General features: G+C 42.6%; 1 protein-coding gene across 1 annotated transcript in view; it reads right to left on the bottom strand.

The window, feature by feature from the left end:
* The window catches only part of TM9SF3 (transmembrane 9 superfamily member 3), a 41635-nt gene extending 34325 nt beyond the window's left edge, over positions 1 to 7310 (bottom strand). The window contains exon 1 of the mRNA XM_075611009.1: positions 7040 to 7310. Coding sequence (XP_075467124.1) covers positions 7040 to 7120 — 81 coding nt within the window. The 5' untranslated portion in view covers positions 7121 to 7310. The remainder of the gene's footprint in view (positions 1 to 7039) is intronic.
* Between the last annotated feature and the right edge of the window lie 11255 nt (positions 7311 to 18565).

Here is an 18565-nt window from a genome sequence, read left to right as displayed (position 1 = left end):
CCCTTAGTTTGCACCGTTTATGTTCACTCCCTCCTTCCCTGTTTATTTAATTCATTACTCCTCATGTATGGGACTATTAAGCAAGGTCCCTGAACATAGTTGGTGAGATGCTTCGTTAGGCTGATAAGTATTTCTACACACGACTAACTTTTTTCTACCTTATGTCCTTCGGTTTTGTGTGTGCGCTTTGACCAGCAACATACTGTATATGCACTTTGTGTACCCACTTTTCTCATATCTGCCAATTGCCGTTTCATTACAGTATTCTTTGTAGAAAAATTATTTTTTTTTGTTGTTGTTGCCACCAGAGCACTGAAAACTTCCTGTATGTGCTTTATATTTTAAAGCGGATAGGGCCTCTTTTTGTTCCCGCAGCACAATATATTAACGATTGCTATCAATCCATATTGCTAAGTAGTGCTTTCTGAAACATATCTTTCTAAACCTTTACATCAAAACCACAAATATATAGATTTCAGACAAATATAAACCAATTTTGCACAGGTCTAGTGTAAAGGAACAATTTCAATCTGTTAGACAAGCAATAAATAACTGCAGATTAAAATCATAGTGGACAGATTTTGTTATTTTTTTTTGAATCCACAAAATTTTCATTTCACCTTACAGAAGAAGTTAATTACACTGGCATCCGGTCAGATCTGCAGCTGGAAAATGAAACATTCTTAAACTTTTCATTTTACTAAACGAAGATAAAAGATGGCTACTCAACAGTGAAACAAGGAAGCGGAAAAAGCACGATTACTTCTAAATTAGATTCTAGCGCTGTAACAGACTTTGTAGACAACTACCTTAAATAAAATAAAGCTCTTTACAGTATTTAAAACCACAGGCATGGCTTAATACAATATAAAATATTGTAAAGACAATGCTTTCAATGACGTTGAAATTCTGAAGTGTTACACTACATTTGCTGGAGATGAAGCCATGGGTTAAAAATAGATAGCTAGGTTATTAAACTGCATGTATGTAAAAATTAAGGTTTTAGGAACAAAAATACAGCTTTGATCCGTACCGGGGGGGGGGTGGAGGAAGGGGGGAAAGGGAACATAAAACCATTGAAGTCAATGGGGTATCAATGCGATAGCAGCAGATTCTGTATCTATTTGACGAATGATGGCATCATAATTACTCTACAAATATCACAGACAACATATTACCTAAAGATTTGAGGACCGACCGTTACCACCAAGAGACATTGGATATAGCAAAGTTTATCATATAAATGTCAATATTTTAAAACCTAATTTAAAGATGCTTCGTAAAAAAAAATTTATAAGGTGTAATTTAGCTACATTTAACCTAAACAGATCCCTGTTCCTTCGTTCACTTTCTCCAAGGAGGGAGGGAATGCCGAAATAAAAACAGCAGTCTGCACCCAAATCCCCACACCTCTTCTCACCTCCGCACCCTGTTTATCCGAACCGCAATCCCCCGACTACCGCAAACCCCCCAATTTCCGATTGGCAACAGGTTTCTCCACCGGGCAAGAATACTTAACACAAATGGCTAGAAACGTTAAATGTATGGGCGATTGATGCCTTTTTACTCAAATCTAACAAGTATTTTTAATGAGCGGAGACTTGGGAGGGGTTTGATTTCCTCTGGCTGCTCCCTTCTGTCTGATGTCACGATGTGTTCAACAAGAGTTTGCACAGCGAGAGCTGCCTTCCATTGTTTTTACTGGCTCTCTAAAATGGACAGACTGAGATAAGTGTAATAAAAACCCTTGACTGACAAATTGTCCATTCAGAAGCCGCTGTGATACTTGATTACTTATTTAAAAAAAAAAAGGGTGTACAAAATCTTTGCCATTAGAACTGTTAGATTTGTTAAGGAAACCGACTTACAATTATTTAATAAAAACATTGTTTTCTGATTGGCAACGTGGGATTAGACCTCTATAATTCATTAATCATCTGCAGACCAGATTTTCTATCACTGTCAACAGATCAGTGCTAAAGGTTGTGACCAAGCTGCGTTTTAGTCCCCAAAAAGGACATTTAAAAAAAATAAAGAAGTTTCTCTTACTGTCCGAAACATCGATATGTCAATACAATGTTGACCCCCTTCTTTGTAAAATAGAGTCCGGACTTCTATATTAATCACTCATCTCTAGCCCTAGTCGATACACTGCTGGATGAAGGCCTCCCCAATAATTGTCCAGGTACTACGGTGGCAAGCCTTGTGTTGCTCCAACACATTTTCTGAATTCATCATCCCATCTCACTTTTGGTGTCTTCTTATCTCTCTTGAAATACAGTTCAGTACCACTGTCCAACGATGATCATTTCCTCTTGCAATATGTCCGGCCCACTGCCATTTTAAATTTCTTCACCCATGTAAGGTCATAGACTTGTATGTTTCCAAACACATTCTTTTTTCCTGTCTCCTTGGGTAATATCCAGCATACACCTCTCCATACATCATTGCGTTGATTAAAGCTTCTGAGTTACCTTCACATTGAGGGTCCAAGTTGCACATGCATGATACACTGGTCGAACGCTTTCCTCTTGGGGCACAGTAGGTTCCCTTGAAAAGGTGGTCTTGTTTCTTCCAAATGCGTTCCATCCGATCTTCATTCTCCATCCATTGATACTTGCCGGCCAAGGTAGACAGACAGTCTTGACTTACTAGTGCTATTCCATTTATTTTGATCTTTGTATAGTTGACATTTATTGACCACTTTAGTCTTGCCGAGATTCATATGGAGACAAACTTTCTTGCTTCAGTGAGTTCTATGATTTGCTGCTGGAGGTCTTCTGGACTTGTGGCAAAAATAACTATGTAATCTGCAAATCGTAGGTGACAAGCATTCAACATTGATTTTGATTCCCCCTTCCCAATTCAATGTCTTAAACCAGGAGTGTGCAAAGTGGGGGGTGCAAGATTTTTCTGGGGAGCGGGGGGGCGCGGCAGCTGCAGAGGCCCCGCGCTCTTCCTTACGGCATTTAAATTAAGTGCCGGAGGTTCGCGTGAGGTCTCTGCAGTGTCTCTTACCTTGTCTTCGGCAATGCAGCGTCAAATAACGCTACGGGGTCACGTGACTTCAGGCGTAGGCATGGCAAAAAGCATCAAATGATGCTGCGGGTCACATCACGTGACCCCGCGCGGCATTTGGCGCCGGATTTTAGGTAAAGGTGGGAGGGGCATGAGCACAGGGGCTGGCAGGCGGGGCGCTGCGCACAAAGTTTGCGCACCCCTGTCAATTTTTCATGGTATCTCCGTTGCTCACACATGTTATTCTTTTCTTGCTTCTGTCTTCATGTAATCCAATGGCTGATTCCGCATTCTCGTAACTGCTCCATATAATATCAAGGCACACTTTTTCAACACTTTGGTTCCTTCATGTAAGTATATATAAAAAATTATATTATTTATTCATATATTGATGAGCAATTAAATTAACACTGAAGTGGTCAAAAATAACAAAACGTTTCAGGTCTCCTGATCTAGTCAAAGGAGTGGTTCTGTGTAGGGGTGTGTTTTTTTTTTTTTTTTTTTTTACTCCTTCACATATGAAGCAGGGGGTCTCCAGAGATAAAGCGCATTAATGTCAGCTCTAGTGATCCCCTGCTTCCCGAGACGCATACCTCCGAATGTGTTACCTGTAACATCCCTGGTTGAGTGAATAACATGGAGGTTTAAATCTCCAGCAGCACGCAAGCCAATAGGAAGCCATGACATCATCAGTCATGGCTTCCTATTGGCCCCTGTGACTCGGGAGATTTAAAACCTACTTACGGTACCTGCAGCACCTTCAGGAATTATGGGTTTACCAGGGCTGAAATCATCAAGGTTCAGCTCCAAAGACATCCTGCTTCATACATTTAAAAAAAAAAAAAGGAAGCCCTTTATTTTAAGTAAAATAAGTATTTTCCAGAACTACATTTAACGCTGCAGCCTATGTTATTATTATTCGTATAGTGTTCAACATGTACCCAACACTGCAAAATACAAGGTCATAAATGGAAATAATGGGAGGGAGTCCCTGCCCAAAGAACTAACTATCTACACAGTGTAATAGGAGACGAACAGATACAATAGGGATTCATGTAAAGGCAAAGGAACAACAATGTAAGTGTGTAATCAACGTGGCTGTTGCATAAAATTAACAATGGACAATAAAAGAAAAAGGAGGAGAAATGCAGCATACGAACACAGACTTAACGAACACAGACTTAACGAACACAGACTTAACGAACACAGACTTAACGAACACAGACTTAACGAACACAGACTTAACGAACACAGACTTAGCAAAAGGTAGGCCAGGTCTGAAGACGTCTGCATTATACTACTAGAAATGTGCCAAGCATTCTCCCTAATTTGAGAATTTTGCAAAATGGAGAGCATAGTTTCTCCTGAAAATAGCAACTTTCATAAAAAGGTTTCAAATGAGCCCTCCAAGTAATAGCACTACAAACTTCGCCAGGTGCTGGGACATCCACAAATGTGGCATTCAGATAAAAAGGCAACAGCCCACACTTCAGTGGTCTTGAAAAACATGTGAAAGTTTAATGTAGGATCAACATTCCGGTCATTCCCTGGACCTTTATCTTGACAATAGTCCAAGGAAGGTTCACCTGTTTTTCAAGGGTGAGTGAGTGTGAGTGCGAGTGTACTGTTGCCTTTTTAACTTTCATAAAAATTTACCAACTTATTAGGTCTTCATCTTAACCGAAACGTGAATTATTTTTAACTTGTGATACTTTATTAGCATTTGTGAAAATCTGCTATTTTAGGGGTAGGAGGGAAACTGTAGCAGAAGCTTTGGGAACGTTGTAGATTTTCTGCAGAAATTTTCTCTATGTATCACCCTTGGTTTACATCGCAATCTATAAATATTGGTGCAAAGCTATTATGGGCTGACAAATTGTTTTAGATCATAATTTGCATATCATAATTGTATTTCACTGTAGGGTCTCATACATCTTTAAGTAAATTCATCTTTATTAACGTTAAGACCAAGCCTGAAAAACAATAAGGTTAGCCGCTATTAATGTTCTGTGTTAACCTCAACAAAGTAATATTTTAGTCAATATTGGAGGATGTAATTCTATAGCAAGGTATTAAAGATTTCTGGATAACCTAAGAAAAATATAAGCAACATTATCTAAGTGACATAATACATGTGAATAATTATTGTACCACCTGTCCTACAAATTATTTCCCCCTTAAAACAGTAGATTTTGCAACTCAGTAAGTATACTGACAGTATTCTAATGAACGATCAGCACAAACAGAACTCAAATAAGCAATAGCAGCTTAAACAGATAAATCGTATAAAAATAAAATATAACACCCTATTTTATTTCCCTTGTGGGTAACGGCAGACAAGGGAAAGATGAATGTCTTTAGGACTGGAGCATGTGGCATTTACTTCTCTACTAATATAGGAAGTAAAGGTCTTACTAACACAGGTGTGTAACGGTGGCAGTGGAATTAGGCCAAGTACAGTCATGCTAACAAACATTGAAATACATATATTAATAAAACAATGCTGAGGCTACAAATAAAGCTAAATGTGTAAGCGAGACGTATGTTGCGCTCATTAAAGACTGAAAGTGTTTGTATAAGTCATTCAGTCGAACTACTATATCAAAGTAACACACCGGAAAATCTTAAAGTGTCATCATCATTGCAGTATACAAAAGAAGATGATATTTTGTTCTCATTCATTGAAATGATAAAGATTATAGCATAGATTTGTAATCCAATTCAGCATGGGCTTTTAAAAAACATAAGGAACTCATGTTGTGCTGTTATGCAGACAAGATGAACCCCCTTAATTATAAATTTAAGAGCTATGACAAGCATAGCATGCACCCCTTGCATGTAAAAAGCTTACGGGTGCATTCACTTTTAGGCTGAAAATGGGATAAATTGTAGCACTCACACTATTGCTAAGTAATCCGTTAAAAAAAATGTAATCCCGAATAATTGTGAACGGTTTTAAAAAGGCGGCTCAGTTTTTTCAAGCCATTGTATTGATGCCAAGTAATACAATGTACTATAAATATATAATACAACCTTCACTTGCCCCCCTCTCGATTCTGATAATTTGCCTAAGGCGACAACCAAGGGAACAAGCAAGATAGCGATGACAAAAAGATGGCGAGTGTGGGTTTTCTTAACAGGAGGGTAAAATGCAAATGACACCTTGAGTGACCCATATTTATTCAGTTTACTACATGCCTTAGTCAGCCGGAGATGACACTTTAGAAAGTAAGAAATACTTTTATTACAAACATTGATTTAGGGAATGGCCCTATAGTAAAGCCAGTTTACATTTGAATGCATCAATTCATTGTGGCTTCGAACAAACCGCCTCTGTGCTTCAATTACTGAAAATATTAGAGCGTTAGCTCTTTGTGGCAGAGATTTAATATTGTGCTACATATGCTGCTAGCTCATTAAAAATAAATAATTATTTCCAACTTATCTTTGCATGCAACTTAAACCCCTGTGCTGAGAAAACTATTGCAATACTCTGCAGGTCACTAAGAAGGGGTTAATAGTACAGTACCATGTTCATGGTAATCTAGTACAGTACCATGTCCATTATTAGTGTAACAAGGCGAACGTGAAACACAGACAGAGGCAACAAGATTCTCAGAATAAAGCTTTGGCAGCACTCACTCAGGCCTGCAATCATATTCAGTACTACCCAACGGTAACACACTTAGTCCCAGAACTACACTAAGGTTAATTTTCGGGCAGCAGGTCACTCAGATTTAGGACCATGACTTTCAGGCCTACACTCCAAGGCCTCGGCATCCGAACACTCAGGCTGGGCCCTGCACTCACTCTCAGGGCTTCAAGAAGCAGCACACTCAGGCCTAGACAGGACACTCTACCTCGGGTCGCGCTGGTATCTATATGGGTCGCGCTGGTGTCTATATGGGACACCCGGGCCCAACCCCTCCCGCAGACCCCTCAAATCCAGGCCCGGGACCTTCGGGCTGACAGTGACGCCCAGCCCCCTGTTACCTCCCTCACACACAGCCCGGGAGCTCACCGTGTGCTCGTGTTCATCCGCCCGGGCGCTCCACAACACGGACACGCAGAGCAGCACCAGCCTCGCCTGCAGCGGCCCCATTCTACCTCCGCTCGGGACCGAGACAGCGGTTGTCGTGTAGAGGCTCCTTCGGTCACCCTCCTCCCCTTGCCGCTTCCTGCAGTTCCTCCTCCCGCTGTTGTACCTGCCCCCCCTCTGACAAGCGCCTCTTTTTCCCCCCCTCAGCCGCTGCGGCCGCTCAGCCACGTCATCCGGCCACGGAGTCCCAACACCGGAAGTGCCTCACCTCCCGCGAGCCACCAGGAAGTGCACAATCAGTGCGCGAGGCCGACAGTGCGGGGCGGTGACTGGGCTTATTGAGCTACCTGCACTGACTCATCTGATCACACAAGGGTAACAAGTAATATACGTACCATAAACAGCATGTATATGTAACTGTACTCAACTGAGAGAGAAAGATACACATAAATATAATAATCCTTACTCTAATGAAGTACGTGTGTGTGTGTGTGTGTGTGTGTGTGTGTGTGTGTGTGTGTGTGTCACATGTCTTAGGCCGCACTTATAGTGAATGAAATGCATTGTCGCTGGCGCCGCGTGCGCTTATAGTAAGCGCGACGTGGCAACGCGATTTTTGGAAGCCGGAAATATTTTATTTTTTAGGTGCTGTCGCCTCAATCAATGGCCTGGTCGTTTGCTGCGGCGGGTGATGTCACGCGTCGCGGGCACTATACGCGCAGCCTTAAACAGGTCTGCAACCCTGCTTTTCGCCATTATAACCTAGCATACAGAGCTTCCACTGCAGCAAAGGACTCTGGGAAATGACATGCAAATGAGCACACAGTGCCACCTTTTGTCTCAAGACCACATTACATGAAAAACCCTTAAGCCAATGAATGCCTGCTGCTTTAAACACCGCTTTTAAACATAGTCAGGAATGAGATGCAAAGCTAATAAACCCCCCACACACACTAATATATATATATATATATATATATATATATATATATATAGCTGTGCAATGCAGCAAGCATAAGCTTATAGGGGTCCATGTCAAAATGGATATGAACAGGTAGGAAAATAAGGCAGTGCACTGCCAGAGGTAACAGAAGGAGGCTCACGGTTTGTAGCAAAAAAAGTTAATTTATTACATTAAAAAAGTGGACAAAAATGTCCCCCCTAAGCCGCAGCATGGGTCCACCAACGCGTTTCGGGCAGTATGCCCTTTATTTATTTATTTATTTATTTATAAAATATTTTACCAGGAAGTAATACATTGAGAGTTACCTCTCGTTTTCAAGTATGGCCTGGGCACAGAGTAAAACAAATAATACATGGTTACAAGTACAGTTACATAAATGAACAAGGTATATATTATATACAGAGACATTGCGTGCACAGTTAAAGAAAATATATATTATGAGCGTATGAAACAGTTACAGACCAGATTAAAGTGTGAGACAGCCTTAGATTTGAAAGAACTTAAGCTGGTGGTGGATATGAGAGTCTCTGGTAGGTTGTTCCAGTTTTGGGGTGCACGGAAGGAGAAGGAGGAACGTCCAGATACTTTGTTGAGCCTTGGGACCATGAATAGTCTTTTGGAGTCTGATCTCAGGTGATAAGTTCTGCATGTGGTAGGGGTGAGGAGCTTGTTCAGGTAGCTGGGTAGCTTGCCCAGAAAGTATTTGAGGGTGAGACAGGAAAGGTGAACTTTGCGCCTAGACTCTAGTGATGATCAATCTAGTTCTTTGAGCATTTCGCAGTGATGTGTGTTGTAGTTGCATTGGAGAACAAAACGACAAATTGAATTGTAGAGGGTGTCAAGTTTGCTAAGGTGGGTTTGAGGAGCCGAGCCATATACTATGTCTCCATAGTCAATAATTGGCATTAGCATCTGCTGTGCGATACGCTTTCTGACCAGGAGACTTAGGGAGGATTTGTTCCTGTAAAGTACCTCTAGTTTGGCATAGGTCTTGGTTGTCAGGGTATCAATGTGCATCCCGAATGTTAAGTGGGAGTCAAACCATAAGCCCAGGTATTTAAAACTAGTGACAGGTGTTAGGGTGGTGTTAGCGTTGGTTCTAATCAGGAGCTCGGTCACTGGAAGCTTTACAAATTTAGTTTTGGTCCCAAATATCATTGTTACAATCTTGTCAGTGTTTAAAAACAGTTTGTTTTGGGAAATCCAGTTTTCGAGTCTCAAAAAGTCAGACTGAAGTATGTGTTGAAGGTCAGAGAGGCTATGGCTGTGTGCATATAAGATTGTGTCATCTGCATACATGTGTATTGAGGCTTCCTTACAAGCTGTGGGAAGATCATTAATGAACACTGAGAAGAGTAGGGGCCCCAGAACAGAGCCTTGCGGGACACCACAGGTGATATCCAGGGGGTTGGAGTTAGAGCCTGAGATGGACACATGTTGGGATCTTCCTGATAGGTAGGACTGAAACCAGTTTAAAGCATGTTTCCCTATTCCAGAGCTCTGGAGTTTGTTAAGCAGGATAACATGATCAACTGTGTCAAAAGCCTTTGCAAAATCTAGGAATACTGCACCAGTGAGTTGTCCCCATTCCATTCCACACTGGATTTCATTGCAAACTTTTAGCAGGGTAGTTACGGTGGAGTGTTTGGGACGAAACCCAGACTGGAATTGGCTAGGGAAATTTATCTTGTTATAGAAATCGCTTAATTGGGAGTGGACACATTTTTCCATAACTTTGGATAGAATTGGGAGAAGTGAGATTGGCCTGTAGTTTGAGACAGTGTTTTTGTCCCCACTTTTGAAGATTGGGACAACTCTGGCAGTTTTCCAGGTCTTAGGGATATGGCCTGCAGACAGGATAGAGTTGACTATGGACACAATTGGTTTGGCAATGGCTGGGGCACCAAGTCGTAGGAACCTAGATTGTAGTAAGTCGGGTCCACATTGGCTGCTTAGTTTTAGTTTGAGGCGCGCTTGTGTAATCTCCTCTTCAGATACTGGGCTAAATTGAAAATTGTGGGCAGTGTTGGGAGTGGGTGGGACTGTAGGGATACTCCCAGGATGAGATTCATGTTTGGGGTTTGTGCTGCGTTTCGCTAATAAGTTCGTGGCACACCCCACAAAGTAATCATTGAATGCATTTGCAATGTCAGTGGGGTTTGTCAGAGTAATATCCCCCTTAGTGATATTACTTGGTTGTTGATGGTTAGGAGGCTGGAATATATTGTTGATAACCTTCCAGAAGTTAGCTGGGTTTGATGTATTCTGGAGGAGATTGTCAGAGTAATATTGTGCTTTTGCATGCCTTGTTTGCCTTGTGCACATGTTCCGCATGCATCTGTAGTGATTGAGATCCTTGGTAGTGCCAGTTACTTTGTAGCTTTTCCACAAGGCATCCCTGAACTGGTAGAGTGCTATAAGGTCAGTTGTAACCCATGGAAGGTGGGCCCCCCGTACGCTTATTTTGCGTAGTGGAGCATGGGTATCGCAGAGTTTTAAGAACTCGGATTGGAAATAGTCGAGCGCAGAATCGGGGTCGGGAATTAAATCGATTCTGTGCCATGGGCAGTTGGTAAGGTCATCCAGAAACTGTTGTGGGTTAAAGTTTTTAAATGTTCTAGTGAGGAGAACTTTAGGGCATGATTGGGGCGGTTTAATTTTCCTTACACTATTGCATGGTCACTGAAAATGTCAGGAAGGATGCCAGAGGAATGGATTCTGCTGGGGTTTGAGGAGAGAATCCAGTCTAGCAAGGAATGGTTATGCGATTTCAGGTTTATCCGTGTGGGTTGGGAAATGAGTTGCGATAGGTTAAGTGACTTGAGTTGTATCTGGATTTTGTGGTTTTTAGGGTCAAGCCAATTGAAGTTGAAATCTCCTAGAACTAGCAGCTCACTCTTCTCATTCAGAGAGGAAATGGAGCCAAGAAATTGGGTGATATCAGTCAGGGATTGTAGAGGGGCTTTAGGGGGGCGGTAGATGCCCGCGCGTAAGATGGGCTTAGAAAAGGGGAGGCAGATTTTGCCAACTAGAGTTTCAAAAGAGGGTGGGCTTGGTGGGCAATTTAACAGTGTAAATTGTAAGGTGTCTGCAATATAAAATAACACCCCTCCTCCTCTCTTTGACCTATCTCTCCTAAAAATGGAGTATCCCTGAATGGCAATATGTGCATCAGGGGTTTTAGGGGATAGCCATGTTTCTGTAAGAACGATGGCTTTGGGTTTATGCATAAGGCACCATGCCCTCAGTTCATCCAGTTTGGGCAGCAGGCTCCGGATGTTTATATGGGCGACAGATAGCCCTTTTTGGAATTTAAAGGTGGAATTCTCAGGGGCATGGGACAGAGCTGAAATGGGAGGACCTTTATCAAGGTGTACACAACAACCACAGAAGCTCAAATTTATACTACAGCGCCGATCGCGCTATCGCGTGACGTCACGGACGGTGCAACCAATCAGATGGCATCTCCTATCAGACGTGTTCCGATTGGATATTGGGATCGCGTCATTACAACAAACTTTATTAAGCCTCACATATCCTCAAATACAATGCAAGGGATATGGGCTAAAGGATAGTGCTCTCCGATTGGTGCACTGAACTTGGGAACAAATACAACTTTATTAAACTAACATTTTACAGTTTAAAACGTCTGTGACGACAAAAAAGGCTTCCAAACCCTAGTGCAAGAAAGAAAAAAAGGAAAAATAAGACAAAATAAATGTTTTACAAAAGGACTAATAATAATAGTAAAAATAAATAAAATACAAAAAAAGGAAAATAGCAATTAAAGCTAAAGATTAAAAATTCAATTTAAAAAAAAGTGCTTATTAATCAAATGATTATGAAAGAAATAATATATTAACTCCCAAAGTAAAGGTTTTACTATACCCTAAGGAGCACAACAATTCAAAAATAGCACATTTGCACAATGGAACATTTACAAGACTAGGAGGGCACAAAACAAGTTTTTACATGACTCTTAATTTTTCCTTTTTCCCTTTTTCCTTCAAGTCTATTAAGCACACTAACCACAAATGTAACCCTAAGTCAGAAAAAAGGGGAAATCTCCCCTAAATATATAATTAATAATGGTTATGTGTGAACCCAAGTTGTCCGAAGGAAAAAAGATATTAGATCAGTTTTTAGAATAAACAACAAAAACAATTGAATATAATACAAAAGATCTGAAAAGTAATTAAATATACATCAATTACAGAAAGCTATGATCAAAAAAATGATAAAAGAATGGTAAAAGAACATCATATGAAATTAAACCAATTATTGAATATAGAAATATGATAGTTTCAATTACTAATAGTCTATCAAGTAACATTGTTTACTTAGAAGAAATCAATGAATAAGCACCATAAAAAATGTATAGCAAAAAATAAATAATATATTTTTATTAAGTTTTTAGGCAGGTTTTTTAGCAGGTTTTTTAACAATTTTTAAGCATTTTTTTTAGCAACATCAAAGAAAATGGCCCAGGTCCCAATCTGTGTTGAGTCCAAACGGAACCTGGGTTTTTAAAGTGAATATCCAAAAGGCCTCTCTCTGATCAAGCCTTTTGATACGATTACCACCTCTTTCATGACACAAAACTGACTCAATCCCACAAATTTTGAGCAATCTACCATCTCCCTGTGGGCAGTGGGTACAGTGTAGTGATATCGGGTGATTAAGATCTTTTTTCTTTATGAGCCTCACATGCTCCATAATGCGTATTTTGAGGCTACGTGTAGTCCGGCCCACATACTGTTTCCCAACTGCAGTTTATTATTCCAAACAGGACTTGTTTTTTCTGATGCACTGGTTTTCTACACAAAATGGATATGAAGCAAAAGGTGGCACTGTGTGCTCATTTACATGTCATTTCCCAGAATCTCTTGCTGCAGTGGAAGCATTGTATCCTGGGCGATAATGGTGAAAGGCACGGTTGAAGACCTGTCTAAGTCTACAGGGGTGTGCAAACTTTTCAGTTCGCCCCCTGTCTGCGCCCCCCCCCCCCCCTTACCTGCTCTCAGGCTCCACGCATCATATGATGTCACAACATCATTTGGCGCTTTGCCACTTAACCCCGCACGGTGTCATGGCGACGTGTCACCGCAGAGCAGGTAAGTGAAGTTGCAGAGGCCTCACGCCTCCCCGGCATTTAAATTACACACCTGGGGGAAAAGTGTGGGGGCTCTGCAACCGCCGTGCCCCACCTCGAAAATCCTGTGCCCCCCAGTTTGCGCACCGCTGGTCTAAGACACGCAAATGAGCACACAGTAATATTTCAATTTGCTATATGCTTTACAGTGAAGGGTTTTTGGTCACTTTTTTTACCCACCATAACTACAGGCATACCCCGCATTAACGTACGCAATAGGACCGGAGCATGTATGTAAAGCGAAAATGTACTTAAAGTGAAGCACTATCTTTTCCCACTTATCGATGCATGTACTGTACTGCAATCGTCATATACGTGCATAACTGATGTAAATAACGCATTTGTAACAGGCTCTATAGTCTCCCCGCCTGCGCACAGCTTTGGTACAGGTAGGGAGCCGGTATTGCTGTTCAGGACGTGATGACAGGCGCATGCGCGAGCTGCCGTTTGCCTATTGGGCGATATGTACTTACTCGCGAGTGTACTTAAAGTGAGTGTACTTAAAGCGGGGTATGCCTGTAATGTGTTGTGGATACTTATCCAAGCTTCAAATTGCAAAGCGCGTATAACCAGCCTCACACTGATGAGACCCAAAAGGCCGAAACAGCTGTCTATGGGTAGGTTTACTGGCTATGCCTCTTAACACAGGCTGTGCTGAAAAGCTGTGCAATGCAGCAAGCATAAGCTTATAGGGGTCCATGTCAAAATGGATTTGAAGCAAAAGGCGGCACTGTGCTCATTTGCATATCATTTCCCAGAATCTCTTGCTGCAGTGCAAACACTGTATCCTGGGTGATAATGGTGAAAGGCGGTGTTGCAGACCTGTCTAAGACATGCAAATGAGCACACAGTAATATTTCCATTTGCTATACAGGAGGGCCCCGGGTATACGGCGGGTTCCGTTCCAGGAGACCGCCGTATAGTGAAAATCGCCGGAAAGCGGATCCGGCGATTTTCAGTAATTTTGAATGCGCAAATCGGCATTTTTGCCGTTCTGCGCATGCACGACCTATGCTCTGCGCGTGCAAACTACAGTATGCTCGCGCAAACTACGGTCTGCGCATGCGCGCCGGGCGAACCCGCCCATTCTGCGCATGCGCGACTGAGGATCCAAGATGGCGGCCCCCTTCTCGGTGTCGGCGGATCGCCGAAAAGAGGGGCGCCGAGAAGCGGGGCCCTGCTGTGTGTATATATATATATATATATATATATATATATATATATATATATATATATATCAAATGAAAATATTACTGTATGCTCATTTGCATGACTTAGACAGGTCTGCAACCCCGCCTTTCACCATTATCATTCAGCACACAGAATTTTCACTGCAGCAAGGGATTCTGGGAAATGACATGCAAATGAGCACACAGTGTCACCTTTTGCTTCAAAACCATTCAACATGGTTCCCTATAGGCTTAAGCTTGCTGCATGGTCACAGCTTTGAGCACAGCCAGGGTTAAGATGCATAGCCAGTAAACCCACCCACAGACAGACAATTTAGACCGTAATGGGTCTCCTCAGGGTGGGGTTGGACCTGTCCTGCTGCCGCACACCCACCCGCTGTCCATGTTCAACCATCTGCAGACGTGGGACCTCTCCTGTCGCCGTCCGCTTCATCCTCCGCTGACATAGGACCTCTCCTGAAACATTTTCCTCTATTGTAAGGGCCAAATCGAAGGCGTCTTACAATCGAGGAAATACGGTGTGCATATATATATATGTACATGGGTGAGACGGGGCAGGGGCTAAACAAGAGAATGAACCTGCATCACCACAGCATCACACGCGGAACAAGAGACGGGCCTGTCGGCGAACATTTCTCTGACTCTGGCCATAAGATGAACGATCTGAGGGTTGCCATACTCAAAGGTAATCTTAAAACACCGAAAGAGAGACGGTTGCATGAATACAAATTTATGCAACTGTTCGGGACACTTAGCGGTGGCCTAAACAGAGATCAAAATTTTATGAGTCATTACTGACACAAGTGAACTCTCTTCCCATGAGCGCTAGAGGCCATGTCTGTACATACTGTGCTATATGTATGCACACACAACTGTCTCTTACACATACAAATACTCCTTGTTTTTCTATCCCTATACACCAATAGGGACCACATAGTAAATACACGCACTTTTAGTTATGCTACAATCTCTCACATTTCCACACCTACCCACACCATTAATATTAAACCTGCAGTTCAGTCTTTTTTTTTTTTTTTACATTTATTTTTTTACTTCAATAGTTTTATGTGTGCAATCTCTAATTACCTATAGAACTGTATAGCTGCCAGTCAATTCGTTCTCCATGTATTGATAGGTCGAAATTTGGTGACATATTAAAAGCTGGGATTTGTTTATATTCTGCTTGTCAGTCAGTGGAAGCTCATGAATATTCATGAGCACTACTGCACTGACATGTGCTAGAGGGAGGGCAGGGCTGACAAAGGGGTGTGCCAGGGCTTGTGACAGGACATGAAGGGTCAGTGCCTTAGCAAATGGCTGTTAAAATAGAATACAGGAAAATTGGTCTTTCAAAGTTGTTTTTTTAAAACAGAAAATGCTAAAAGTATTTTTTCTTACTACAGAACTGATTTATTAAAAAAAACACACATGCAGGATATTGACTGAACTGCAGCTTTAACTCCCACTACACACACACCTTTTGTAAAGCACTGTGAAGGAAAACCGTTATTCCTCGCCTAGGCTTCAGAACTGAGAGGAACCTTTCCTCTGCCAAGAAAGCTGAAGACCTTGTGACTGGATACACAATCTGCACCGTTTGCAGCAGACTTCTCGAGAAGCTTTCACGCCCTGCGACTTGTTATCTCAGATTTTTGTTGAACTTACAGGCCCGGGAATACGAAAGAAATGAAACGTAACGCACGCCAGGTTTCAAATCTTTTGTCTCAATTTATTACTCATAGGGTAATGACTTTTATACAGGAAAAAGAAGATATTGGTTAGAGGCGTAACATAGGTGTAACCTGGGTGTGTCTTGGGCGTAGCTTTGATTAGAGGCGTGATTATGGGGCAGAACATATTAGTGGCATGATTTTGGGACGTGTTTCTCCCAATACAAGCAATGTCTGAATACATAGCTTTTTCATTGTCTGTTATCAAAAGAGACCTTGAATCTTTAGCAACTAAATTACACTATTTTACCTCTTTAAGAGAATCAGTCTATTATATTCTAACTAAAAGAGCAGGAGACTGACGATACAAAAAGTATATTAGCAATATTCTGAGCAGGAAGAAAGGAAATGTAATTTGGCAGAAATTGAGTGCATTTAGGAATTATATTTCAGCAAAAGGCTGACTACAGAATCTTAAGTAGTTATGATCAGACAAAATGGAAGCTTAACACAAGTGTAGATTCTGGCCTGACCTACTGGTCCTAACACACTGTATACACTGTGGGCTCTCCATTCATTTATATTCACACACATACACACACACTCTTACATCACTAACTTTCAGGAACCATTTAAAACCTCTAGCCATAAATCACATCCACACACGGGGGAGGGACAAGCACAGATAACATTCCAAGAGACACTGTTTTTAAGTATACCCTTTGCTTTCTTCATTCATTGTAACATCGCCGGAAGAAGAGATCAGTGTATCTCGAAAGCTCGCACAAATAAAAGCATTTTGTTAGCCACAGAACGGTATCGTCTATTTATTTTTTGATTATTGAATCTCGGCTAACACGGTACTGATACCTCTACATGTATATATATATATATATATATATATATATATAGCAGAAAATAGCCGTGTTAGTCCAGTTGCAATAGTGCAGAATAAATGAGTGCTCAGTATTAGGTGATACCTTTTTTATTGGACTAACAATTTGTGTCATAGGACAAGCTTTCGAGAGTTCTCCTCTCTTCTTCAGGTCGACAATACTGATATACACAGGAATCTATGGCTAAAACAGTGTAGAGAGAGAAAAAAACACAAAAACGGATATGTACTGTAGATAAGGTAGGGTGTTAAAAGTGTTTGTAGCCAGGGGTGGGTGACAAGGAAAGAGGGGGAGGGATGCTGTGGGGGGGGGGGGGGGAGAGAGAAAGTGTGAATGAGAATAGAGGCAAGCAGGATAATTGCAAACAATTTTGATAGGGTGTGAGAAAACCCATGTCTGCATTAAGTCCTTTGGTTTTGGTGTCAAAGAGTCTTATCATTCTGAGTTCAAATGTTTTCCGTTCTTGGGTGCGTTTAAACATTCCATTGAGGATTTTGATTTTTAAATCATTTATGGAATGATCTGGCTGTGAGAAATGATGTCCCACAGATGAGCAGTATCTTCCTTCTTCGTGATGGGGTATGGAGTGTCTGTGCATATTCATTCTGCCTTGTAGTTTTTGGCTGGTTTCCCCAATGTAGCAACCTTGGGCACATTTGTTGCACTGAATCATATACACTATATATATATATATACACTATATATATACACTATATATATATATATATATATATATATATATATATATATATATATATATATCTTATACTATATTAGTGAAAGCACTGTATGCCTGTCTGCATCTTCCTGTGTCCCTAGGGGAAATCTCATTGGTCCCTTGGGCCGCCCGCCCCCGCACACCTCTCATTGGCCTGAGGCGGAGTGACGACACACACACACACACACACACACACACACACACACACACACGAGTAAGAGGCAGTGTAACACACACACACACACACACCCTCCAAGTCATCGTGACCCGCGCGCACTTCCTCCTCTCCCCGTGTCTCCCTGTTTCCCGCGCTTTCACCCCCCCCCCGGCGCCACTACAGTCAGCGGGGGAGCGGAGCGAGCGCCCGGGACACCCCCCACGGCTCTCAAGCACGTGCCGCGTGCCCCCGCGCTCTCCTCCTCTCCCCGTGTCAGCTCCCCCCTGGTGTTCCGCTCAGCTCTCCCCCCCGGAGCTCCGCTCAGCTCTCCCCCCCGGTGCTCCGCTCAGCTCCCCCCCGGTGCTCCACTCACCTCCCCCCCGGTGCTCCACTCACCTCCCCCCCGGTGCTCCAACAGGCAGTGGACACGCGGCGCCTAAGATGGCGGCGCCCGGAAGGACCCCCTTCCTCCCTCGCGGAGTAAGATGGCGGCGGACGTGTGTGTGTGTGTGTGAGACAGTCTGTGGTGGGGGCCGGGGGGTGATGTGGTGGGGGCCAGGGGGTGATGTGGTGGGCGCCGGGGGGTGATGTGGTGGGGGCCGGGGTGATGCAGGGGGGGGGGCAGTAATGTGAGGTGCAAGGGGGGGGGGGGAGAGTCATGTGAGGTGCAAGGGGCGGAGAGTGATGTGATGTGCAAGGCGGGGGACACTGATGTGGGGGCCAGGAGGGGTGGAGAGTGATGTGGGGTGCAGGGAGGGGAG

The sequence above is a fragment of the Ascaphus truei genome, chromosome 8 (assembly GCF_040206685.1).
Source record: "Ascaphus truei isolate aAscTru1 chromosome 8, aAscTru1.hap1, whole genome shotgun sequence".
Classification (NCBI taxonomy): Eukaryota; Metazoa; Chordata; class Amphibia; order Anura; family Ascaphidae; genus Ascaphus; species Ascaphus truei.
The sequence above is the reverse complement of the archived record's forward strand: the minus strand, read 5'-3'. Positions and strand labels throughout refer to the sequence as shown.